The sequence below is a fragment of the Hyaena hyaena genome, unplaced genomic scaffold, assembly GCF_003009895.1.
Source record: "Hyaena hyaena isolate Hyena2069 unplaced genomic scaffold, ASM300989v1 scaffold_139, whole genome shotgun sequence".
Classification (NCBI taxonomy): Eukaryota; Metazoa; Chordata; class Mammalia; order Carnivora; family Hyaenidae; genus Hyaena; species Hyaena hyaena.
In genome coordinates this window covers 2,934,381-2,960,443 of record NW_024080771.1, presented here as the reverse complement: position 1 = coordinate 2,960,443, position 26,063 = coordinate 2,934,381, and the positions used below count along the sequence as shown (strand labels likewise).

The window sequence follows — 26,063 nt, the reverse complement described above, 5'->3', positions numbered from 1 at the left end:
GTCACTCTCTGGATTTTGTATGTAGCATCTCACCCTGTACTGCATACTTTACCAAATAAGTATGAATCCTTAACAGTGATTGTTTAAATCCAAAAGACTTAATTGTTTAATCCAAAGATTTAGAAAGAAAATGACTGTATATTTATTTTCTACAACTTTTTTCTCCCACTTGTAAGATTAAATTTGTTACATTATTGTATCTCAGCCATTGTGTGTGTGTTTTGAGCCATGTTGAGATATTTTCAGGGTTTTATTGCTATAAACAGTATTCCTAGGAATATCTTTGAACCTGTCTCTTGGTGCGTGTGGGTAAGAGTTTTGGGGAACACACCTGGCAGTGCAATTTGTGTATTGCAGGCTACGTGTAAGTTCAGATTTACAGAAATACTAGTGTTTTGTAATGGAATAACCCGAGAGCCCCTCAAACTATCTAGCCCTCCACACTGCTACTAACAGACATTTAAAACCTTCTACCTTTCATTTTCAGTGGTGAATTTAGTTGGAGTTTAGTTCAAATTCAACTATATCATTAATCTTATTTTTCTTTTTTTATTTTTACTAAAAATAAACAATGTACAAAAAGTGAAAAGTCTTCCCCTACTTTTTTCCTAATTAGTACAGCTTTTACCCTGTTCCCCAAGCAAGTTAACTTATGATTGGCTAGTTTCTTTTGTATTGTTCCAGAATTTTTTTATACATATAAAAGCAAATTCAAGTGCATATTATTTTATCCCCTAGGATTCCAGACACACTATTCTACAATTTTCTCTTTTTACTTCATATGTCCTGAAGAACCTTCCATATTGATATGTATGGCCCTTTATTATTATTTAACTGGTTTCTAACCAGTGGGCATTTAGATTATTTACATTATTTTTCTATTATAAATTATCCTGCTGGGTAAAACCTCATACACATATCATTTTACATGTGTGTTAGTATATTTGTTGGATAAATTCCTACAAGTGGAATTACTGAGTCAAAGAACATGTTCATGTATAATTTTGATAGATGTAGCCAGATTATACTCAGTAGAGACTTAACAATTTACATTCCTACCAGCAGTATATGAGATTTCCTGTTTCCCCACAGCTTTCGAAACACAGTGTGCTCTCAAACTTCTGGATCTGTGCCAATCTGTTGAAATATGGTATTCAGTGTAGTTTTATTTTGCATTTCTCTTATTGTGAATGAGATTAACTGTATTTTTGTATATCGCTGAGCCATTTCTATACTTTTTATGTCCGTGGCATAGTCCTGTCTATTGCTCATTTTAAAGTTAGATTGTTGGTCTTTTATTCTTTCTTATTCGATAAGAGAGTATATGTGTATGTGCCTTTATAATATGACTTGCCAATATTTTTCAAGTTCTCTTTGTTTATGGTGAAATTTTCTTTTAAATTTGGGGTTTTTTTTTAGTATATTTGAATGGTCTTTCTTTTATAGTCATATAGCATTTGTAATCTTGACATAGTTAATAATGCTTTTGCCACTGTGAGATTATAAAAAATACTCTCATGTTATCTTCTGAAACTTTCATAGTTTCACTTTTTTTGGTCTTTAAATCTTTGATTCATCTGGGATTTATACTGTAAGTATAGCTTCAACTCTAATCCCCACTGCATTGAAACTTTACTGTTATCATACACTAAGATTCTGTTTTTAAATTTTTATGCTTATTTTTTGAGAGACAGAGAGACAGAGCACAAGCAGGGAGGGGCAGAGAGAGAGTGAGACACAGAATCTGAAGCAGACTCCAGGCTTTGAGCTGTCAGCACAGAGCCTGACATGGGGCTTGAACCCATGATCTGCAAGATCGTGAACTGAGCCAAAGCCGGACGCTTAACCGACTGAACCACCCAGGTGCCCCAGGATTCTGTATTTAGTTTTATTCTGGACTTTCCATTCTTTTCTATTCATCTGTCTATTTAGTCATACACCAGTTTTAATCATTGAGTCTTTTTTGTGTTTTAACATGAATAAATTGAAAGCTCTGTTTAAAACAAATGTGAATGAAGAATTGCTCAGCCCATGATCTTTCTATTACATACTACGTGGAGTACAAGTAATTGAAAAGATAAAAATCCCCTTGACATGAGAAGTGAGAGGAGTAGAGGTAGGACTAAGCACACTGAAAAGAAACAACAAGCAACTGTATGGATGAGGGCTGTTCGGTTTAAGATTCGGTAAGGCAGTGATGACTTCTGCATGTAATGGATGTAGTGTTTATTCTTTCATTTATTCAGAAAGTGCTTATTCACTGCATTGTATTAGTTTTTATATTATTTGTGATTGCAATAAAATTTGGTAAAGTTGAAACTGCTTCTTGGAAAGCTATCAGTCTGAAAGATGATAAACATGGTTAACCACCCCCACCCCTGCCCACCCTGTTCAATAAGAAAAGGAGGGAAAACAAAAAATAAGTGTAATCTGAAGGAGGGGGAATCAATTATTTTGATCCAAAAAGTGAAGCATGAGAGCACAGTACCTGATATTGTTGGTTTCATTTGAACAAATGAAAAAAATGTAGTGCTTTTGCTTTTCCCTCACTGTGTTGATTGTCTTAGGACCATTTGGACCTGTGGTTCTCAGCTTGGTGTTGCTGGACTCGATTTATAATAGGTGTCATTATTGGTATTTCAACAACCTAACAGAAATATTGCATTCATTCTTGGTAGATTTATTGCTTTGAGTTAGAAATATATCTCTGAATTCATATCTCAAGTTGCTCTGACTCTCAGATGGGCAGTCTTTGGTAGAAGAAACAGGAATATGATTTATCGTTACTAAATAAATGCAGTCTGTCTGAAAGGCAGGTCCAGGAGATATGGTGTGCATAGAAGAAAAACAACGCAAGCAATCCTAAGTGTGAAAAGGTTGGAAATGTCCAACCTCTGATTTAACAAATAGAATAATTGAGGTTCGGGTGATTTTTTTTTAATTTGCCTGAGGAATAGTAAGTTAGTTAGAGGTAGTAAAGACTTGAACTTGTGTCTTTTGATTCTAAGGTCCGTGTTTGCCACTACACAACATATTTATATCCATATATATCACTTGCTGATATTAAGGAAAAACTGAATAAATGTTTTTTCCCCTAAGAAAGTCCACTAAAATTAAGTATACATTTTCTTGAAAGAATGTTTTGTATATCATTTACCAGAATCTTTTTTAAAAAACATTTAGGATGTTTCATAACATGGAAATTGTCCAAACTATTGTTTCAGATACCAGTTTGATATTTGGGTGGATCGTGTAAAAACACTAAAATGGCTGAGAAAGCATGTGAAATGTTTGTTTTAACAATGGAACAGCCATCTGCATTACATGATTTTTCTTAAGACTTAAAAAACTTAGTAATAGTCCATTTTTAAAAACACTCAACAGGCTTTTTGAGTGATGTTATTCAAGTGTATTGTTTTATTCCAAGCTTTCTGGTTTGTGTTAAGATGATTCATAGGCTTTTAGAGCTGAAAGAGATTTTCAAGTTCCTCGAGTCTGATTCATTTTACAAATCAAGAAAGCAAGGTAAAAAGGCTATCTGCTGCTGCAACTCGGACTCAGATAGGGAGGCTTCAGTCTAGTACATTTACCACTCTGCTGTTATCTTTTCTTTGTTATACTTTGTGCTAATACAAAATGTCGGACATTTTTTTAATTTGCTATTTTTTTTAAAAAATATTTTTTAAAAGCAGTTTTAGATTTACAGCAAAATTCAGAGGATGGTACAGAGATTTCTCACGTATCCCCTGTCCTCACACAGGCATAGCCTCCCCCATTATCACCGTCACTCACCAGAATGGGTTCATATTTTTCTTTTTTTACAAAGGATGAGTCTACATTGACATATCATAATCACTCAAGTCTGTAGTTTACCTTATTAGGGTTCATTCTTGGTGTTGCACATTTTATAGGTTTGGACAGATGTGTAATGGTATATATATACCCATCAGTATAATATAATACAGACTATTTTCACAGGCCTAGAAATCCTCTGTGCTCTGCGTGTTCATCTCTTCCTCTGTCCCCAACCATGACAACCACTGATGTTTTCATTGTTTCTGTAGTTTTTTTTCCTTTTCCAGAGGATCATGCAGTTGGAATCATAGATACATATTCTTTTAAGATTGGCTTCTTTCACACAGTAATAAGCATTTAGTATTCTTTCATGTCTTTCCAAGGCTTGATAGCTCATTTCTTTTTAGTACTGAATAGTATTCTTTTGTCTGGATGGATCACCGTTTATCCATTCACCTACTGAGGGACATCTTGGTTGCTTCCAAGTTTAGGCAATTATGAATGAAGCTGCTATAAACATCTGTGTGCAGGTTTTTGTCTGGACATAGTTTCTAACTCCTTTGAATAAATATCAAGAAGCACAATTGCTGGACTGCGTAGTTAAGTGTACTGTCTTCCAGAGTGGCTGCCTGTGCCATTTTTGCATTCACACCAGCACTGAATAGGAGTTCGTGTACCTCTGTGTCCTCGTCAGCATTTGGCAGTGGCGTCGGTATGTTGGATTTTGGTTATTTCAGTAGGTATGTAGTAGTAGCTCATTTTTATTTGCATTTCCTTTGGGACATATGGGGCGGAGCATCTTTTCTTATGGTTATTTGCCATATGTTTATCTTCTTTTTTTTTTTCTTTTTCTTTTTGCATCTGTATGTTTTCCTTGGTGAGGTGTCTGTTGAGGTGTTTGGCCCATTTTTAACTGGGTTGTTATCTTATTTTTGCGTTTTTAGAGTTCTTTGTATATCTTGGATAATAGTCCTTTATCAAATGTATCATTTGCAAATACTTTCTCCCAGTCTGTGACTTACTTTATACTTCTTATACTATTGTCTTTTTTTAGAGTAGAAAATTTAATGTTAATGAAGTCTAGCTTATCAATTGTTTTTTTCATGGCTCTTGTCTTAATGTTACATCTACAAAGCATTACCATACCCAAGGTCATCAAGGTTTCCTCTTATAATCTCTTCTGGAAGTTTTGTAGTTTTGGGTTGTACATTTAGGTCTACTGGTTTTATGAAAGGAATAAGGTCTGCGTCTAGATTAATTTTTGTGTGCATGGATGTCCAGTCATTCATTCCAGGATAAGTTGTTGAAGAGACTGTCTTTGCCCCATTGTATTGCCTTTGTTGCTTTGTCAGAGATCAATAGCTATATTTATGGGGGTGTATTTCTGGATTCTCTCTTTTGTTCCTTCGATCTGTTTGTTCTTTCATCAATACTACATTATCATGATTACTGTAGCTTTATAGTGTCTTGAAGTTGGGTAGCATCAGTCCTCCAACTTTGTTCTTTACCTTTAGTATTGTGTTGACTATTCTGGGGACTTGTGTCTCTCCATGTAAACTTTAGAATCAGTTTGTCAGTACTTATAAAATAACTTCCTAGGATTTTAATTGTGATAGCATGGAATCTATAGTTCAAGTTGGGAAGAACTGACATCTTGACAATTGAGTCTTCTATCTGTGAACATGGAATATCTTTCCATTTATTTATTTCTTTGATTTTCTTCATCAGAGTTTTGTACTTTTCCTCATATAGATGTTCTACATATTTTATTAGATGTATACATAAGTATCTCCTTTTTTGGTGCTAATGTAAATGGTATTGTGTTTTTAACCTCAAATTCCACTTGTTCATTATTGGTACATAGGACATTTACTATTTTTAAATTAAATTTCATTTTTTTATTGTGGTTAAAAAAATGTTATACATGAAACCTGCCCTTTCAACAAATTTTTAAATGCATAGTATAGTATTGTTAACTGTAGGCACAATGTTGTACAACAAATTCCCTAGAACTTTTTCATCATGCGTGACTGAAATTCTGTACTTATTGAAGAGCAACTCCCCATTTTCCCTTCTTCCCAGTCCTTGGCAACCACCATTCTACTTTCTGTTTTCTGTGAGTTTGACTATTTTAGATACCTCATATATGTGGAATCATGTAGTATTTATCTTTCTGTGACTGGCTTATATCACTTAGCATAATGTTCTCAGTGTTTATCCATGTTATTATATATGACAGGATTTCTTTCTTTTTATAGCTGAATAATATTCTACCATATGTATGTACCACTCTTCTTTATCCATTCACTCACTGGTATATGTTAGATTATTTCTACTTATTTGCTGTTGTGAATAAAGCTGCAGTGAACACAAAGTGCAAATATCTCTTTAAGATCTTGTTTTCAGTTCTTTTGGGTAAACACACAGAAGTGTGATTGCTATTTCTCATGTGGTAGTTCTTTTTATAATTTTTGAGTTATCTCCATACTGATTTTCCACAGTGGCTTCACTATTTTACATTCCCACTAACATTGCACAAGGGCTCAAATTTCTCTACATCCTTATCAACACTTCCTTTTTTTTTTTTTTTTTTTTTTTTTAGTAATGGTCATCCTACCAGGTGTGAGGTGATTCTTCATTAAAGTTTTGTTTTGCATTTCCTTGATCATTAGCGATGTCAAGCATCTTTTCATATACGTGTTGACCATGTCTTATTTGGAGAAATATCTGTTCAAGTCCTTTCTTTGCACAATTTTAAACCAAATTATTAATATATTTGCTGTTGAGTTGTAGGAGTTCTTCGTATGTTTTGAGTATTACCCCTTTATAAGATATATGGTTTGCAGATATTTTCTCCCGTTCCATAAGTTGACTTTTCACTCTGTTGATTGTTTCCTTTTCTATATAGAAACTTTTTCATTTGATATAATCCCATTTGGTCTATTTTTGCCTATGCTTTTGATATCAAATCTGAGAAATCATTGCCTAAACCAATGTTATGAAACTCCCCTACATTTTCTTCTAGGAGTTTTATAGTGTGGGGTCTTATGTTTAAATCTTTAATCCATTTTGAGTTGACTTTTTTGTATATGGTATAAAATACATTTCATTTCCTTGCTTGCAGAGATCCAGTTTGCCCAACACCATTTGTTGAAAAGGCTGTCTTGTCCCCATTGTAGTCTTGACACCATTGTCGAAGATCACCTGACCATATGTGTGAGAATTTATTTCTGGGCTTTGTATTCTGTTCCCTTGGTCTATATGTCTATCTTTATGCCAAAACCTCAGCGTTTCGATTACTATAGCTTTGTAATATTTCAAAATCAGTAAGCATGGTGCCTTCAGGTTAATTCTTCTTTCTCAACACTGACTTGCCTCTCATAGGTCTTTTGCAGTTCCATGTGAATTTTAGAATATTTTTTTCTGTAAAAAATGCCAGCAGTATTTAGATAAGGATTGCATCAAATCTGTAGATTGTTTGGTTTGTGTGGACACTTTAATAATATTAAATTTCACAATCCATGAGCATAGGATCTTTTTACATTTATTTAATGAAAAAAAATGTCTTCTTTAAGCCTTTTAGCAGTGCTTTATAATTTCCAGTGTACAAATATTCATCTCCTTTGTTAAGAGAATTCTAAATATTTTATTCTTTTTGATGCTGTTGTAAATGGATTGTTTTCATAATGTCCTTTTCAGATAGCTTGTTGTTAGTGTATAGAAATCCAACTGATTTTTGTGTGTTGACTTTATGTCCTGTTAATTGCTGTGTTTACATATTAGATGATAACAGTTGGATTGTGGAATATCATGTTTTCTGCATGTAAGATCATACATTCTATGGACAGAGATAATTTTACTTCTTCCTTTGTACTTTGAATGCTTTCTATTTCTTTTTCTTGCCTAATTGCTCTGGTTGGGACTTCTAGTGCTTATTGAATAGAGGTGTCAAAAATGGGGATCCTTGCCTATTCTTAGATGAAAAGCTAGACTATTTTTGTGAAGTCTGTTTCTCTTGCAGTATGAAGTTGCTGATGTCACCTCTCAGAAGGAGCAGTCTTTAACATGTGCATGGTCACATGGGATGATAGTGGATTTAGTAGGGCTCTATTTTGCCCTTTTTCTGATCTCTGTTAAAAAGTTTTACACATCTGTTGATTTAACACTTAGCTTCTGGATTCCACTAATTGCTGTCATATAGCCCTATGGTTTTCTTGGGACATAAATTGCACCCAGTCTTATCCAGTTAAATTCGGATCCCTTTTCAGAATAATTTCTGAGGCCAGTATCTCAGGTTTTGACCCTAGCTCTTCTTGGCTATCTCTTTTCCTGGTTCTTTCTGGGAAACTGGTAGGTTTACAGTGTAGCTTCCTGCTGTTTTCATGAAGTTAGCAGACTCTTGTGAATTTTTAACCTCCAAAATCTCCAATGTTTCATGAGTGCCCTTAGGCCTAAACTTACCCACAATTCATTTCAAATAAACTAATTTCCTTTGGGGGAGCTTTAGAGCTCTGTTTTTATGGACACCCTCACCCCTTGAGCCGGATTTGAGTCACTGCCTTCCAGTGGGAATGCGGATAGTGGTCACTTCTCTGAGAGTGACACTCTTCATAAATGATCAGAGTGTTGGACAGGGAAGGTAGTCTCTGTTGTTCTTGGCTTGCCTTTCCTGACATGAACCTCCCTCTATGAGCAAGCTGAGGAGAGCGATGTCAGTTCCCAAGTGTTCTCAGCCTGCTGTGCTTATGTAGAGCCTTCACTGTGTGAGTGGTGGCTGCATGGAAGAAGAGATTGCCCGACTTCATGGCCACATACATGAGGAATTTAGCTTTTTCAACTTGGAGCTGGGGAAATGAGATATTCTGATAGTCTGCCCTTCCTGGTGAAATGCCATATTCCTTGACAGGAGATTGAGGAGAGACAGAGCCCCCCCCTTCCCCACCATCTTCTTTGCTGCATATGGGAGAGGAAGTGGGTCATGGCTCAGTGCCACAGACTCTTGTTCTTACTGAGATTTGTTAGATTTTTCTTGATTAAATGTATAATGACTTCTGATGCAAAACCTGGAGTTAGGCTAAATGTCACAGTTTAAAGGCATAGTTCTCTACAAGATTGCCCCCACTTTAGATACCAGGTGCTAGTAGGGGATTTATAGGCCACTCTCACTTCTGACCAACTATTTATAAATTTAAAGCTTCTCATGACTCTTTAGATTTAATAATTCACTAGAATGACTCACAGAATCCAGGAAAGCCTTATACAAGATTATAGAATTGTTATAACAAAAAGGACAAATCAGACCCAGCCAAAAGGAGAGACATATAGGGTGAGATCTGGGAGGCTCCCAAACACAAAGATTCCCGTGTCCTTTTCCCATGAGTCAGGATGCATCACTTCCCTGCCCCCCCCCGCCCCCCGCCACACACACACATACGCATACACACACACACGATGGGTAATATGCAGGGTATTGCCAACCAGGGGGGCTCACTCAAGTTTCCAGAGTTGTCTAGAATTTTTATGAGCTTTCATTTTATAGGCATAATTGAATCATTCATTGGCCATGAGTTTGATACCAGTCTCCAGCTCTCTCTCTTTCTCAGAAATTTGGCTGATATAATTTGATTCAAAGCTCCAGGCATCTAATCACATGTCTTCCTGACATGGCCATCACCCATCTTGAATCATTTGGTTAGCATAAACTCTGATGTGGTCCAACGGCCTGTCAGGAAATTCCAAGGATTTAGAGAGTACCTCCTAAGAACTGAGGACAGAGTCCAGCCAAATGGGAAAATGTCTTATTTGCTGTATGTACTTGGAACAATTTCTAGAGATTTAAATTTTTTTTATTATTAATACTCTTCAGTTATGGTTGTTTGATGGCAGGTGGATTAACAGATCTCCTATGTCATCTTTTGAAATAGAATGTCTTGTTCTTTTTTGATTAATACTTATAAAATATACCTTATTTTCCTTATCCTTTTACTTTTAACTTGCCTATATCATAATATTTGAAATGAGTTTCATTTAGACAGCATGTAGTTGGGTCATAATTTTTAATCTACTCTGCCAGGCTCCTTTTAACTCATGTATTTAGGTCATTTACATTTAATGTAATCGTTGGTATGGTAGGGTTTATGTGTGCCATTTTATTTCTTTTTATCTATTTGTTGTTGTTTTCTTTTTCTTGCCTTCTGTGGGTTACTAGATCATTCTTTAGAATTCTACTTTGATTATCTATACTTTTTTTGAGTTTATCTTATTGTGTAGCCATTTTAGTACTTGCCTTAGTGCTTAGTGCTTGCTTACTTTATATATACATATACATATATATATATATAAAACTTATAATGTGTCAGTTTATGGATACTGTCATTTTACACTTTAGAGTGAAGTATAGAAATCTTACCTCTCTTTATCCCTTTACCTGTCTTGTTTATAATTGTCTTAGGTATTTCCTCTATATACATTTATGTAAGTATGTATGTATGTATTTAGCAAGGTCAATGGTCAGGGTGGAGCTTGAACTCATGATCCTGAGATCGAGAGCCACGTGCTCTACTGACTGAGCCAGCCAGGGGCCCCTCCTCTATATACATTTAGACTAATTTATACATTTAGTATAATTTTTGCTTTGTCTGGAAAACATAATTCAAAAGAACCTCAAGCAGAGAAAGAAATCCTATTACATTTACCCACATTATTTATTTACCATGTTTTTTTTTCTTCTTATGTTCTGTGGTTCCTTCTTTTTTTTTTTTTTTTTTTTTTTTTTTTTTTTTTTTTTTTTTTTTTTGTTTTTTTTTGCTTCCTTTCTGCTAAAGGACTTGGTGTATCTATTCTTGTAGCATGGGTTTACTGGTAAAAATCATCTTAGTTTTCCTATATCTGAGAATGCTTCACTATCCCCTTTATTCCTAAAGTATATTTTTGCTGGGTATAGGATTCTGGGTTAACAGTACTTCCACCCCTTTTCCCCCCAGCACTTAATAAATATTGTGCTGGTTCCTTTTGATGCCCATGGTTTGGGATAAGAATCCACTGTCCTTTGATTGTTTTTCCCTGAGGTTGAATTTCACTTTTTCTCTAACTGCTTTCAAGATTCTTTTTCTTTTTCTTCAGTTTTTAGAAGTTTAATTATGATGTGTTTTGTTGTGGGTTTCTTTTTATTTATCCTACTTGGGTTTCATAGCGCATTTTGAATGTGTATAGTTTATGTCCCTTGCCAGTTTGGGGCATTTTCAGCCATTATTTCTTCAGTACTTTTTTAGCACCACCTTCTTTCTCCTTTCCTTCTGGAACAGCAGTAGCACAGATTTTAGTTCTTTTGTTGTAGTCTCACTGATCCTTGAGGTGTTCATTTTTTTCTAGTATTTTTTTTTCCCCTCTGTTGTTCATATGCGGTAATTTATATCTTTTTTTTTTAACGTCTACTTCACTAATTCTTTCCTCTGTTCCCTCCATTCTGCTGTTGGAACCATCCACTGAGATTTTTATTTCAGTTAGTGTGTATTTTAGTTCCAAATTTGGTTCGTCTTTTTATCTTCCATTTCTTTGCTGAGACTTTCTATTTGCCAAAGCTTTCTGTTTTGCGGTCATTTCAAGCATATTTCTGCTTGCTTAATTAAGGCATGTTTATCATGGCTGCTTTAGCATTGTCGTTATATTATTTTAAAATTTCTGTCCTCTCTGTATTGGCATCTTTTGATGTTTTTCATTCAATTTGAGGTCTTCATGTTTCTTAATATGATTTGAAATTTTTCATTGAAAACTGGACATTTTCATAGTATACTATAAAATTGAATATTTTGTACACCTTCTGTTTCTCTTGTGGGTTTGGGCTTTGTTTTGGGTTTTTTTGGTGGTTTTTTGTTTGGTTTGATTTGGTTTGGTGATACCACTTGGTCTGTGGAGTAGTGGTGCCACCTTATTTCTGTTAGTTGCTAGTACAAGTCCAGTTTCTCCATTCTACCTCCAATGATACCCAAAGTGGGGGACTCTTCATTATTACTGGATAGAATGGGAATTCTGGCTGCACATAGGCTTCATTGATACCACAGTAGAGATAACCTTTTCACTGCTAGGTGATGATTCAAATCCTGACTCTCCACTCTTCTCTCCCGACAGCACTCTAGCAGGGAAGGGAAAGGACATCTCATTACTACTTGGGTGGGGATAGGGTAGATGGCCAGGCTTTCTGTGATCTGCATTGATACTATAAGGTGAGGTCAAAGTCCCAGCTTCCTCCTAGGCCTTCTCCAGCACCATCACAGCAAGGGTTCTGGAGAGTCTTGTTATATGGCTTGGTGGAGGTAAAAGCATGGGCTCCCAACTTGGTCTTTGGTGTCATAGGTAAGAATAGGACAACAGTTTTTTGTGTATGTGCTTGGCTGAACTAAGTAGTTTTTCTCTAAGTTTTCTGTCTTGCTAGACAGTTTCTTTCCTGGTCCTAAAAAATGAGTTTGTTATTGTTTGTTCATTTTTATTTATAGAATTGTGGAATCAGTCATAACTTTCTGAGTAATACATAGATTAATTGGAATAGAGTATTAAATCAGAACTTATAACATACAAGGAGAATTAAAAGAGTTATGTGGATTAAATTCTTTCATCCTAAAGCCATGCTTTTTCTGTTATGTTAAACTAATACTTGAAGTTACTTTCTCACAGCAAATAAAATTATAATGCTGACTGAGCACATTATTTTTACGTCCTCCCAAAGGGTAGTTTCACAATGCGAATCTCTTATTTTTTTTTAAAGTAACTTCTGCCTGGCACCTATTTCTATCTTTTCTATTATGCTAGAGAGAGAGACAGACAGACAGACAGACAGACACTATTAGGCAAGAGACTGTGGTTCATTGAGCCTAGAAAATAGGTTTGAAATGAAAACCAGAGACACCTCATATTAAGTTCAATATCTTGACAGTTTCTTTTCTCTGTGCTGGTGTTAGAATGTTTCGAGACTCTTTTCCACAGAACTTAAAGGTACAGATGCAGAGAATAATCGTTTTTGTTTTTACATTTGTTTGTTTTATTGATTGAATGGTAGTTCATGTGCTGACCTGCAGCCAGATGCCTAGTTGCAGTCCCAGGCTTGCTGCTTACCAGCTGTAACTTTGAGAGGTCACCATGACCTTTCTGAGCCTCAGGGCCTTCAACTGGAAAATGGACAGAATCATAATTCCTGTGACAGAGGGTCATTGTGAGCATTACTGAGCAAATCTATGCAAAGCCTGCTGTATAGTAAGGTCTGTTTGATTGTTACCTATAATTATTCCCGTTTCCTGAGCTCTCTGGAATAGATGCTTGGGGTGCTAGCAGGGGATAGTGGTGCGATGTTGGGGCTGCTGCCGCACACAGTCCAGTATGTGTTTCTTCCTGCTGAGACACTGGTCATTTGTGTCTATGGCAGGCTTACATAATCCGTGTTTCAGGGTTTGTTTTTTTTTGTTTTGTTTTTTACAATTCTAGGTAAATAGTCATTAATGGTTTTTTTTCTGTTGAAGAAAACTAATGATCTTTATTTTGTCAGAAACATTTTAACCCTATTTAAGTAAATGAATAATTGAACATGGCTCATAATCTTCACAAGCTGCTCTCAAACTTCGCTTTTACTGTAACAGTTTTGTCTTAGTAGAAATGTTCATGGTTCTGTCTTTTGAAAATATTGAACCTTGAACAGATTTCTTCTTTATAAGCCAACTGATACTTTATTATTAAGGTGAATCGTGAATTTATTCACGATACTCACGTCCTTGTCCTTTGTTATTATATACTTTCAGATTTTCTTTTTTTAAAGAAAAAGCAACTATTCAGCCCTTGGGTTTGAAAACTCTTGACTAGCCCTTTTCCTTGGTTAAGAGAGTGTATACATAGGGACTGTGGAACAAACTTTCCAAAGGCATTTCCCAGTTCATTTGAATTTTTTGTTCAAACAAATTTGTTTTGTTTCAAAAAAACAAAAATATTTTTGTTTCAAAAAATTTCAAAATGCACCTTTTGTTACTATTATTGTTTACTTTTAGCCTTTTAAAGAGAATTTATCATTTACCATTTTATGGTTTCCCTCCTCCCTATTGCACGCTGAAATAATGAAGGCACAGTCTCTTTGAGGTGTGCTGCGTGCTGTGTCCTGGCCTCTTGTGTCAGGCCTCTGCCCTGGGGCTGCACCTTTTGTGGGTCAGGGCTGGACTAAGCACTTTTCCCTCTTGCTACTGTGCTCACCAGAAGACCAGAAGACTTTCCTATCTTGCCAAAAAGTTCTGTCAGTAATTTAATTCATAACCATTCACCAAATTAATAACTTCACATACATCATAAATTAAACTAGCCCTCCCCCCCCCAAAAAAAATGAAGAAAAGAGACCAATAAAATGCACAAATTAAAACATTAGTGCTGTCCAACTCTAAGGGCAAGAACATGGTTCGTTTTCACCACTGATTTTAAATTATACTTTTTGAGCACATTTAGAATATACCATTTTGTTCATTTGTTCAATAATGATTCCTTTTTCAATGTAGCTATTTTTAAAATCCAGAACAGCTTTAGTGTCATCTGAAATGTGAGATGTGATCAAATTTTTGCTAATTAGAAGCTTTACCTTCCACAGTGATTCTTAAATTGGCCTTAAAAGACTTCTAACACATTATTTACCTGTTCGTTTGATTTTTTCATTGTATTGCCTTTAGCCAGCATTTTTCCTTTTTTGGTTTGATTTTCAGAAGAATTTCTAATTTTGTGTTAATTGATTATTGTCTCTATCTAAATAGTTTATATTTGACTTAAAAATTAGGTAGAACTCGGGGCGCCTGGGTGGCTTAGTCGGTTGAGCGTCCGACTGTCACTTAGGTCATGATCTCGCGGTTCGTGGGTTCGAGCCCCGCGTCGGGCTCTGTGCTGACTGCCGGCTCAGAGCCTGGAGCCTGTTTCAATCTGTGACTCCCTCTCTCTCTGACCCTCCCCTGCTCACGCTGTCTCTCTCTCTCTCCTAGAAATAAAAAAAAAAAAAAAACATTAAAAAAATTAGGCAGAACTAGGGACCTTGATTGAGCCTCAGCTGGAAGACAGGTTGCTGCTGAGCTGTGTGGAAAGGGAGAGGTGAGGTCCCCTAAAAATACCATCCTATTCTGTCGCGTCTCAGTGACAGGTCAGCAGGAGGTGTGAGATTTCTAAGATCCGGTCAGTCTAGTAGCCAAAGATGATGCAGAAGATGGGTTGACTATTCATCTCTGTATTCCAGGAGGATGAGCATGGTGGTTCCGGCAGCTCCTTCTTGGGCTACATGTGCGCTCATCTAATAAACGGCCCTGCGCTTGCCTGGGAAAGAAAGAGCACCCGCCCAGAAAGCCAGGGACCGTGCATTAGGGAGAGGCAGTGGTCAAAGCTGAGAACTCAAGGCGCAGGCACTGCCAGTGCCAGCCCTGCTTATTCTTGGGGCCATATCCAGTGCTAGTGCTCCGTCCTTCCTGCCTGGTATCTCAGCAGTACCTTCTCCTAGGGCCTCCATACCGAGGGAAAGGCCCAGAGCAATGTAACAGTGCTCTCATGTAAGTGTAATTGAACACATTGTAAAAGTAGTACAGAGGGTTTGCATGTACCCATCACTCAGTTTCTCCCAATGGTGACATCCTGTATAATTACAGTACATTAACAAAACCAGAAAATTGACATGGGTACAATATAATGAACTAGCCTGTAGACCTTACTTGGATTTCATGAGTTTTCATAGAGATGATTTTTAAAAATCACTGTAAGACTGATAAATATGTTGTTGCTCATGCTTTTCTCACATTTCCTGTTTTGAAATAGGAGTCCATTTCCCAGTTTTTAAGATTTTTTAAAAATAACAATTTGTTTCTGAAACTTTAAAGATCAAAATGTATTGAGTGGATTAGGATGATGTTAAGAGAGATTACCACCATCAAGACACACAAGGGAAATTTAGTGAGTAGCAAATGTTAGAAAGGTGGATTTTATGTTTATCAGCAGGAGAATCAGCCACAAAGTTGAGGAGTGTTTTAAGAAAATTGATGCTAATCAGGAAGTATGAGTCTTCTGAGATAGCATCAACAAAATATTCTTTCTCATCAGAGAAGAAATAAAAATCCGATGCATCAGCTTTCAAAATATGCACAAATAATTGACTTTCTTATTAAAATTTGGTGAATTGTCCATGATAGTATCTAAGTAGATGCAGAGTCTACCCACATATGCTAAATTTCAATGAGGAAACTGCCACCCCACCATTCCGATCCTCTTCTCACTTACAAAAAAGTATCTAACCCCTATGTGAATTATAATTTTTTTAAATTCAGAACTCACTGTGGCAGAAGGAGACCAGAGTTTTGTTAGTTTTTTTTTTTAGTATTTATTTAAAAAAAAAACAACAAAAAGCACTTAGGGGTGCATGGGTGGCTCAGTCTGTTGAGCATCCAGCTTTGGCTCAGCTCATGATCTCGCGTGCATGCGTTCAAGCCCCGCGTCGGGCTCTGTGCTGACACCTCAGAGCCTGGAGCCTGCTTTGGATTCTGTGTCTCCCTCTCTCTCTGCCCCTCCCCTGCTCACACTCTGTCTCTGTTTCTCAAAAAATAAAATGTTAAAAAAAATTTAGTCCAACAGTTTTGTGCCAAAAATTAAAAAAATTCAAAGCTTTGGTATAAAAAGTGACAAATCAATTTTACAAAGCAGCAGCTGTGCACTCCATTCCATGGACTTGCAGAGAAATCCTTTCTCATAGACTGGCACTAACCGTTTGCACCAGGTTAGTGACATTATCTATCTTACTGCATGGGCTTGCCCTGTTGTTCTGAATCAGCCCTGATACCAACTTACTACTTGTTAACGTTTATGTTCTTCAGCCTCTCTCAAAGAGTCAGGACATTACTGAACATTGAAAGGCAGGGTTCTCCTGAGTTTGCTTATCTGCACATATGATAAAATCTCTTAAGAGATTTTGATACAGGATGTCCTCCACAACTCTTCCAGTAAGGACTGGAACTCCATAAAGATGCCCCAGGAGGTTTTGCATGAACCAGAAGGTACACACACACATTTGAAAGAAGCACAACCCAAGAAAAACATGTAAAATGGGCATGATGGCCTGACATTTCTCAGTTTTGTAAGATGTCACAGTGGCTGGCAAGTTTGGGCTTTTAAAATCCTGTTTGACAAGGGAAACAAAAAGTAAACATGAACTATGGGACTTCATCATGATAAAAAGCTTCTGAACAGTTAAGGAAACAGTCAATAAAACTAAAAGGCAGCCTACAGAATGGGAGAAGATATTTGCAAAGGACATATCTGATAAAGGGTTAGTATCAAATTCTGTAAAGAGCTTATCAAACTCAACACCCCAAAACCAAATAATCCAGTTAAGAAAAGGACAGAAGACAGGAATAAACATTTTTCCAAAGAAGTCATCTAGATAGCTAACAGGCACAGGAAAAGAAGCTTATTAGTATCTCTCATCATCGGGGAGATACAAATCAAAACCACGATGAGATACCACCTCACACCTATCAGAATGGCTAAAATTACCAACACAGGAAGCCACAGATGTTGGTGAGGATGTGGAGAAATGGGAACCCTTTACAGTGTTGGTGGGAATGCAAATTGGCATAGCTACTTTGGAAAACTGTGTGAAGGTTCCTCAAAAAGTTAAAAGTAGAACTACCCTATGATCCAGCAGTTGTATTACTAGGTATTTATCCAGTGGTTAAAACAAAACAAAACAAAACAAAAAAACCCACCAGATTCGAAGGAGTTTATGCACCTCCATGCTTATAGCAGCATTATCAACAATAGCCAAATGGGAAGAGCCCAAATGTCCATCAAGTGATGAATGGATAAAGAAGATGTGTTGTGTGTGTGTGTGTGTGTGTGTGTGTGTGTACACATATGGATATATATATATATATATATATAATGGAATATGGATATATATATAATGGAATATGTATATATATATATAATGGAATATTACTCGGCCATCAAAAATAATGAAAGAGCTAGAGTAATAAAAATGCCCATTCATACGGTTATTGCAGGAGATAAATGAGATAATCAATGTAAAGTGCCAGCATAAGCCATTGTTGTATCTGCAGTGTAGCTGTATGTAATGGTTACAAACCGATAGTACCAATATTGGGAGTATTAAAGGCAAAATCTAGGACAAAAGATAGATGATGGGAGATGGTTCAGGACATCCTCAGAGCATGAATATAGTAGGATATAGCACTCTTGAGCAAGGGCAATACATTTGAAGTCCATGTAGAGTTCTTAAATATGTATAGCCTAAATTACCCTTTGATTCTACTTTCAGGTCTTTACTCTACCAAAAAGCTACTTAAATTTGCAACAGGAAGAACCTAAATGAATTGTGACCAGTGCATTTACTCTGTTACTAATATTCAAGTTGAAAATCATTCAGTAGTTGACTGCAGAAATCCACATGTGTCTTTACACTCTTTCAACAACTATTCTATTAGTTGAGCTCTGTAGAAAGGAATCTTCTTTATTCATGAAGAAAAATCAACTTAGGCTTTACTGTAGAATAAGGGAGCCTGAACTCTGCATGCGTTCTTATACTGTGAGGTAATGCCTCTCTTGAGTGTTGAGAGAGCATTTTTGTTGCTTTATACTATTGTTACTGGCAAGCCCATTACTGCTGTATAATAACAATACTGAAGTAATGCTGTTAGTTTCTTGATTTCTTAAATTGAGTTTCAATTTAGAGTCATAACATTTAAATTATTCTTCAAATAAGAGTTACATGTGGTATTTATGCAGCTAGTGAAAAAACAAAAACCAATAAGACATTTCACTTATCAAGTTGGTAAATATTTTTTACAACTTTATTGAGGTATAATTGAAGTATAATAAACTGTACATATGGTATACAGTTTGATCAGTTTTGACATATGAACTGTTTTTACTTACAGCACGTCTGACACCAAATGTATGGGGGTCTTTTTCCCCATACCAACCAGTTCTTCAATTTTCCAAACACCACTTGGGTATCTGACAGTTCAACTCAGCTCTGACACTACCCAGAATGAAAAGTAGACCCCCACAGATAAGGGCTCCATCCCACCAGACTGCCCCACATCAGATGCTGGGCACAAGTCTTTTGCTGCCCCCTGTACTTCTGGCCAGCTGCCCCTCCTCAAGTTTGATCATGTGCCAGAATGGCTTATAGAACCCGGGAAGATATTTTATTTATGATCAAAGGTTTACTATAAAGGATATAGGATGAACTGCCAGAAGGGTCTGGACCACAGTAGTCGGCATTGTGGTGCACCAAACCCCGCAGCATGTGAATATGTTTGAAACTCAGGAGGTTTCCAAGCTTCATCATTTAGGGGCTTCTTATGGAGGTTCCATTACGTAGGCAGGATTGATCACATCATTGACTGTCCAGGATTGAACTCAAATCTTTAGCTCCTGTCACCTCCCCAGAGATGAAGCTCTTATTTTAGTATTGGATATTATTTAAAAATCTCCTCCCTTATCTACACTAACAGAAAGCAGAGGCAAAGATGTTTTAATAATAATATCCAATACCAAAATAGGGGGAAAAGGCATTTTCATATGTTAATATGGGAGTGTGAAGTTGTTACCATTTTTTTGGAGCGGTACCAATTTGGGGCAGATTGTTAGTGTCAAAAAAAACCTAAACTGCATATTGTTCGAACTAGCAATTCTGCTTCTAACTTAAGGAAATGAATTTTCTGGTAAACAAGGAGTTAAAAACAAAAATGTTTACCACTGTTGTTTATAATTACAAAAATTTGGAAACAGGTTAGATGTCCAACAGTATGGACTTGTTTCAGGAAATAGTTTGGATAATGAAATATGCTTTAATATTAGTAATAGAAGCATATTGTTTTATAAACAACAGGATCATATGACACTCTTATGTTTTAGCACATTTTTTCATCTCAGTAACAGAAAAGAGTTCAACAAAAAATACTAAATCTGTATCTTTAAAGCAAAATGTTAAGTTTCCTCTTTTGAGTGAGATTTATCTGTATTTTTTCCAGTGCATATATTTTTTTAAGTTTATTTATTTATTTTGAGAGAGAGAGAGAGAGAGAGCACCCATGCAGAATCTAGGAAGGAGCAGAGAGAGAGGGAGAGAGAATCCCAAGCAGGCTCCATGCTGTCGGCACAGAGCCCGATGTGGAGCTCAAACTCACAAACTGTGAGATCATGACCTGAACTGAAATCAAGAGTCAGATACTTTACTGACTGAGCCACCTAAGTGCCTTAATGCATATTTTCTTTAAAAAACATTTTTTTGAAAGTTTTTCTTGATTATAAAACTAACACAAAAGCATGAAGTCAATCCATAAAATTGGACTGATATATTAATTTGAACTATATAAATTATTTTTTTTTAATTTTTTAATTTTTTATTTTTTTATTTTTTAATATTTTTATTTTATTTCTAGGATAGAGAGAGACAGTGTGAACAGGGGAGGGTCAGAGAGAGAGGGAGACACAGACTCTGAAACAGGCTCCAGGCTCTGAGCTGGCAGTCAGCACAGAGCCCGACGCGGGGCTCGAACCCACAAACCGTGAGATCATGACCTGAGCGAAAGTCGGACGCTTAACCGACTAAGCCACCCGGACGCCCCGAACTATATAAATTATTTTTAAAAATAACTTCTTTGTTTTGATGCTGTGAGGATAAAGCCCTTGGAGCTTGGCCCCTCCTGACCTCCACCTTTACCTTCCGCAGCTCCCCCCCTCCCTCTTCATGCCCTAGCGGTAAGGAACCGCCCAAGGTTCCTGGCACATGCATTCTGCTGGTGCCTGCTTTTGCCTCTCTGCCTTTTGTTCTCTTCCTCCTTGGCTTTATTCTCCTTATCCCTTGAAATCGGCCATCAGCGTCAAGTTCGAGAAGCCTTTCCTGAGCTCCTAGTACTTACCACTGCTCTCTGGATTTGTCTCTGCTGAGGCACCTACCACGTATTAGCCTTTTTCATTTTCCTCTCCCAACAGACTGAGCCTCACTGGCGGTCAGAACAGTATTGGTTAGCACAGCACCTAGAACCTAGCAATAGGAACTTAACTACACGTGTTGCACGTGTGTAAATGAAGAATAGAAATAAAGATGTGATGGGATCTAACAGTGTGGATTGTTGTAAGAAGTGTGAATATATCAGCATGACTGGAGCATGGGATCTGCATGAAGAATTTCAAGGAGAATAGAAATGTAAGGAGGAGCCAGATAACTAAGGGCTTGATATGTCACCCCAAGGAATTTGGATTTTATAGTATAGAGATGGGAAGCCAGAAAAGACATTTAAGTAAGAAAATGGCTAGCATTAGCATTTTTCAAAGTGTTACTTGCTATTAATGTTATGTAAAGAACTGGGATATAGAATTGTTGAATCACTGTATTGTACACCTGAAACTAATATAACACCGTATGTTAACTATACTGCAATTAAAATCTAAGTTAAAAAATCTTAGATATAAAATAAATTTGGGAAGTCCTGGGTAAAACCAAATTGACAGATTTTTATTCTTCTGAACTTCTCAGTCTTTACTATGCTAATATGCATTTTTAATCCTCCAAAAGGTAGGTTGTGTGTGTGTGATATAATCTGCATTATTTCCCCTATTTTTTTTTTTTTAAATCATAGAACACTTCTATTTGGAACTATGTTATAGACATTTGGGGAAATGGATGCTAGCAGCAGTGAAACCTTTTAGTGATTATTACTAGTTCAGGTGAGAAACATTGAAGGCTTGAATCAGAAGGCTAATGGTTGGAGAGAGAGAGAGAGGCAAGAGCATGCGAATTAAGTTTTATCTGTCAGAGCACATTCTTCAGAAGTGGTGATTTCTGAATACTTTCAAGAGAAAGAGTGATTTTGAGAGTTGCTATAATCAGATCCAAAGACATTAGTACAAACAGTGTGAAATGCAGTTTGAAACATCTCTGAGACAAATGGTGGTCAGAAGAAAGTGGTTCTTCTTATATGTTTACAACTCTGCCAACTGATGACATAGCCCCAGGCTCACTCCTTTTGATATCGGACCTGTCCCTGGTCTAGTATGAACAAATGCACTTGATGATGGAGGGACAGATGCCAGACTGGATATGGTATCTGCTTGCTACTGGTTGAGGCAAAGCCAGGAGTCTAGGTTAGAAAACCGAGCAGCTGGATGGTGGCAACATAATGAGATTAGCAAGATAGGACAGTGTCCGGCATTGGGAAGAAGCACACTGTCACTCTTTGAAATGTTCATGAGTTAGAGTTGTGTGTGAAACACCCTTGTGAAGAGGAGCAGGACGTGGAGGCCATCAGGTCTATGAGTTGGTACCTCAGATGATTTGGACTGATCCAGCCCTCATTTTACCTACCGTTTCTCAGTTGCTGGATCTGTTAGATGTTCCTGTCTCTTTATGAGATCATAAAAAATTAAATTGCAAGTTTATGACACAGCACATTCCTGATCTTTTTAAACTTCTGATTTTAGGAAATATACATTATTCACCTCTAAACAGAGGCTACCTCTGCCTCTCCAGGTACAAGGAAGATGCTTGACTGATAGTGTTTCTTACTGTTTGGTTACTAAACCAAGTAAAACCATTAAGTTAATTATTTTATTTTTGTTTTAATTATTTTAAATGTAATAACAATGTTCCTCCATTTTATTTATAGCTCCAAAAGGAATTCTTCATTTGTCTCCTGATGTTTATCAAGAGATGGAAGCCAGCCGCCACAAAGTAATCTCTGGCACCACTCTAGGCTATTTGTCACCCAAAGATATGAACCAACCCTCCAGCTCTTTCTTCAGTATATCTCCCACATCGAATAGTTCAGCTACAATTGCCAGGGAACTCCTAATGAATGGAACATCTCCTACAGCTGAAGCCATAGGTTTAAAAGGAAGTTCTCCTACTCCCCCTTGTTCTCCAGTACAACCTTCAAAACAACTGGAATATTTAGCAAGGATTCAAGGCTTTCAGGTATGAATCAAAAGCAAAAACAAAAACAAGAAAACAAATTCATTAGCCCCAAATCCTTCATCTCTGTCCATCAGAAAGCTCATTCTTGCCTGCCAGTGTGACCTACATGCCACTCACATTGTAAAGTATCAGGAACACAGAGGTCAGAAAAAAAGAGAGCCATATGCACGTGCCTCTTTTTTTTTTTTTTTTTCATTCTATCCATTCATCCTTTGCTGCCTGGCTCTCTTCCGTTTTTCTTCTTCTTCCTCTTACTATTTTTTAAAAACATTTTAAATTCTCCGTTCTGTCTTCCAGTTGGTCTTGATTGGGTGCATCTACTCACTCTGTCTTCCACAGACAAAACTTCTGCCTTCATACATTTGGTGTTAGTATTTAGCACTAAGTTCTCCCTCATTTACAATAAGGCTGAGATTTTCTAATGATGATTTTACTTCCATAGCAGTTTTGAATTTGGCATTCTCTTGTTAGTAATGATTCAGGTATACCGTTAAGGTACAACATCCTAGAACTTTATTAACTTAGGAGCTAATTAAACATGGTATTAGAAAAATAAGGACATGCTTTCTAATTGTTTGAGGCATAAAAACATGTCTTTGTTTTAGTGGATCACGTTTTGAACCGTGTAGGGTAGCACCTGCCTCAGTTGATACTAACAATTCTGTTTCACTGATCAGTCTAACTCTATCTAGATCACAGCCCACTGAACTTGTGTATATGGATTTAGGAATGGGAATTTTTTCCCCTATTCTTTGTTCCTTAAAAAAAAAAAAAAACTAGCAGTCCTTTGTGGATAGAGCTTTTAAAAGAATTGTTAACTCTAGGAAGAGGAAATACCTGTGTTCTGATTTCTTAGTTGCCTTGAAAATCATGTACTGAACTGTAACTGCTGACCTGACTGGATGAACAGCTGTGTGCTCGTCCGTAGAAAGAGTGTACTGCACCCTCAGATTTCACTGTTTTCATCCCCTTTACCATCTGAGTCTTATTCCCTAAGACCAAAAACTGTAATTTCCTTTAGAAATGCTCTAGAAGATCTGTATTGTGTAGAATGATCATGTATTTATACAAATTTTATGAGTTTAGCTATAAATCAGAAAGAAGATCATGTGTTTTGGCAGGTATTTTGCATGTTTTTTTTCTTTGTTTGCCTTCACAGAAACCCGATTCTTTCAAATCTATTGCCAGGTAATCCTTAGTGTTTTTAATCAGACTATTAATATGAAATTGAAGAAGCTGTTGTCAGTTATTGGCTCTGTCGTCTGAAATTTTAAACACTTGATTTAAAGTTAAAAATTTTTAGAATTTGTTTTGTTTACCTTAAGAATGACAATAAATCACTGTTTAAAATAAAAAGACCTTGATTCATATAGTTAAAGTACTGGAAAAAGGCTAATAATTCTTAGTTCTACTTATAATCTGCACACAATGAACTAGAAATAAACTGTGATAAAAAGAAATTCATTGCTTATTTACAAACCTAGTCATTTAGAAATGTCTGAGAGTAACACTGCATTTTTATAGAAACAAAGCACAAAATACATTCAAGCTCTGAATTGATTTTTTCGCTTGGAGATGTTATTGTGGTAGATGTAATTTTGCTGCCAGAAAAACTACTTAAATTTTTTTATTTGTATTTATTTGTTAATTCTTGGTAATGATAACAATTATAATTTTATAATTACTTTAGTCATTATTTTAATGACTTTACTCTTTCCCTCATTATTGGGCTGACTGCTCAGACCTCTTTTTAAAGCTTATGCTAAGATGATATACTCTTATTTATGGCAAGTTAACGTTTCCATATTTGTGTACTGTGATTTTTACATACTAATGAACATTAACAGATGGTTTGAAAACATTACTGTGCTTCTTTGGTCAAGTGAGCTTGGTATTGATGTGAAATATTGTGTCACGGAGAGATCACGGCCTGCAGCTGAGCAGTGAACAGAATCCTTGTGGGAAATGGCTTAGTGTCCTGTCAGGCACATGGCATATCCTTATGATGTCACAGTAAAATGTTCTTTATAGTTGAGAGTTTATAGGTTAATAACTTTATCAAGTATCTTTACATGGTAGAAAAACATGTAGACGGTTTCTCTTTCGTAAATGTTTCAACTGGACTCTAGTTTAGAAATTATAGGGTCAGCTTATTATGGATTACATGCTATTCTGTTATTTTTATTTCTGGAATTTAAAACAATAAATTCTTTTTCTGTGTTTCTAGGTTAGTACTTTTTTATTTTGTTGTTGTACATTGAATAGATATTATTGCTTACTGAATATTGTATAAACCTTTCTTTGGCCCTCCTTGACCATTTGAAATTTGATTTAAGCCTATCAGAGCCTTTGTATGTGACAACTATATTGTATTACAAAGTAAAAATATATTAGTGTACTGAAAACTAAGTTGTTTTAGCTTTAAATTTTTTTCATTACTCAATCTTTAACTGAAATTTATAAATTACAGAAAGCCTATTTGCTCACTAGAATGTAGGTATTAAGCTCACATTTTTTTTGCTTAAATCTACAAAATAATTAAAATTATTATACAATTAAATTTATTGTTAATAAAGCTGACTTCACAGACCAGAATGGGACTGAACACTTGCACATTCTTGGTACTTCTTTTATCACTTCTTGGGCTCGCCTTACGTTTTATCACATTTTAGATGCAAGCGTTTGGATCCTGTCATAAATGAGTATGTGTTTCTTTGAAGTTTTACCAAGTGCATTTTAACTATCCTCTTTTAAAACCTGAATGTTCTTATTGATTGTCTTATTATTTTTTAGAAAGAAACTTTTTTTTTTTAAAGTTTTTATTTATTTTTGAGAGAGACACAGCGTGAATGGGGAGGGGCAGAAGGAGAAAGAGAGAATCCCAGGCAGGCTCTGCACCAGCACAGAGTCCAATGCAGGGTTCAAGTCCACGAAACTGTGAGATCATGACCTGAGCAGAACCAAGAGACACCTAACTGACTGAGCCACCCAGGTCTCCCTAGAAAGAAAAGTTTTGTGTCAGTAGTTCTGTGAGCCTTGGATTTTGTCCAGCCCAGGCAGTATGCTTCTCTAACTTCAGTGCTTTTCACAAAAACTCATTTGAAATTATAGTTACATTAAAGTGTCAGGGTTCTTTGTTACATACCTCAATACTCTTTAGTTATAATGCCAAAACTATTCAGCTTTTAAAAACATGTTTATTTATTTAATTTGAGAGAGAGAGAGAGTTCATGAGCAGGGGAGGGACAGGGAGAGAGAGAGAGAGAGAGAGAGAGAAAAT

General features: G+C 36.3%; 1 protein-coding gene across 5 annotated transcripts in view; it reads left to right on the top strand.

Annotated features, from left to right (window-relative positions):
• STAU2 (staufen double-stranded RNA binding protein 2) overlaps positions 1-26,063 on the top strand; it is a 298,759-nt gene that overhangs the window by 154,082 nt on the left and 118,614 nt on the right. For all 5 annotated transcript variants that reach the window (XM_039238380.1, XM_039238379.1, XM_039238381.1 and 2 more), the window contains one exon: positions 22,476-22,783. In XM_039238380.1, the coding sequence (XP_039094311.1) occupies positions 22,476-22,783 (308 nt within the window). The remainder of the gene's footprint in view (positions 1-22,475; positions 22,784-26,063) is intronic.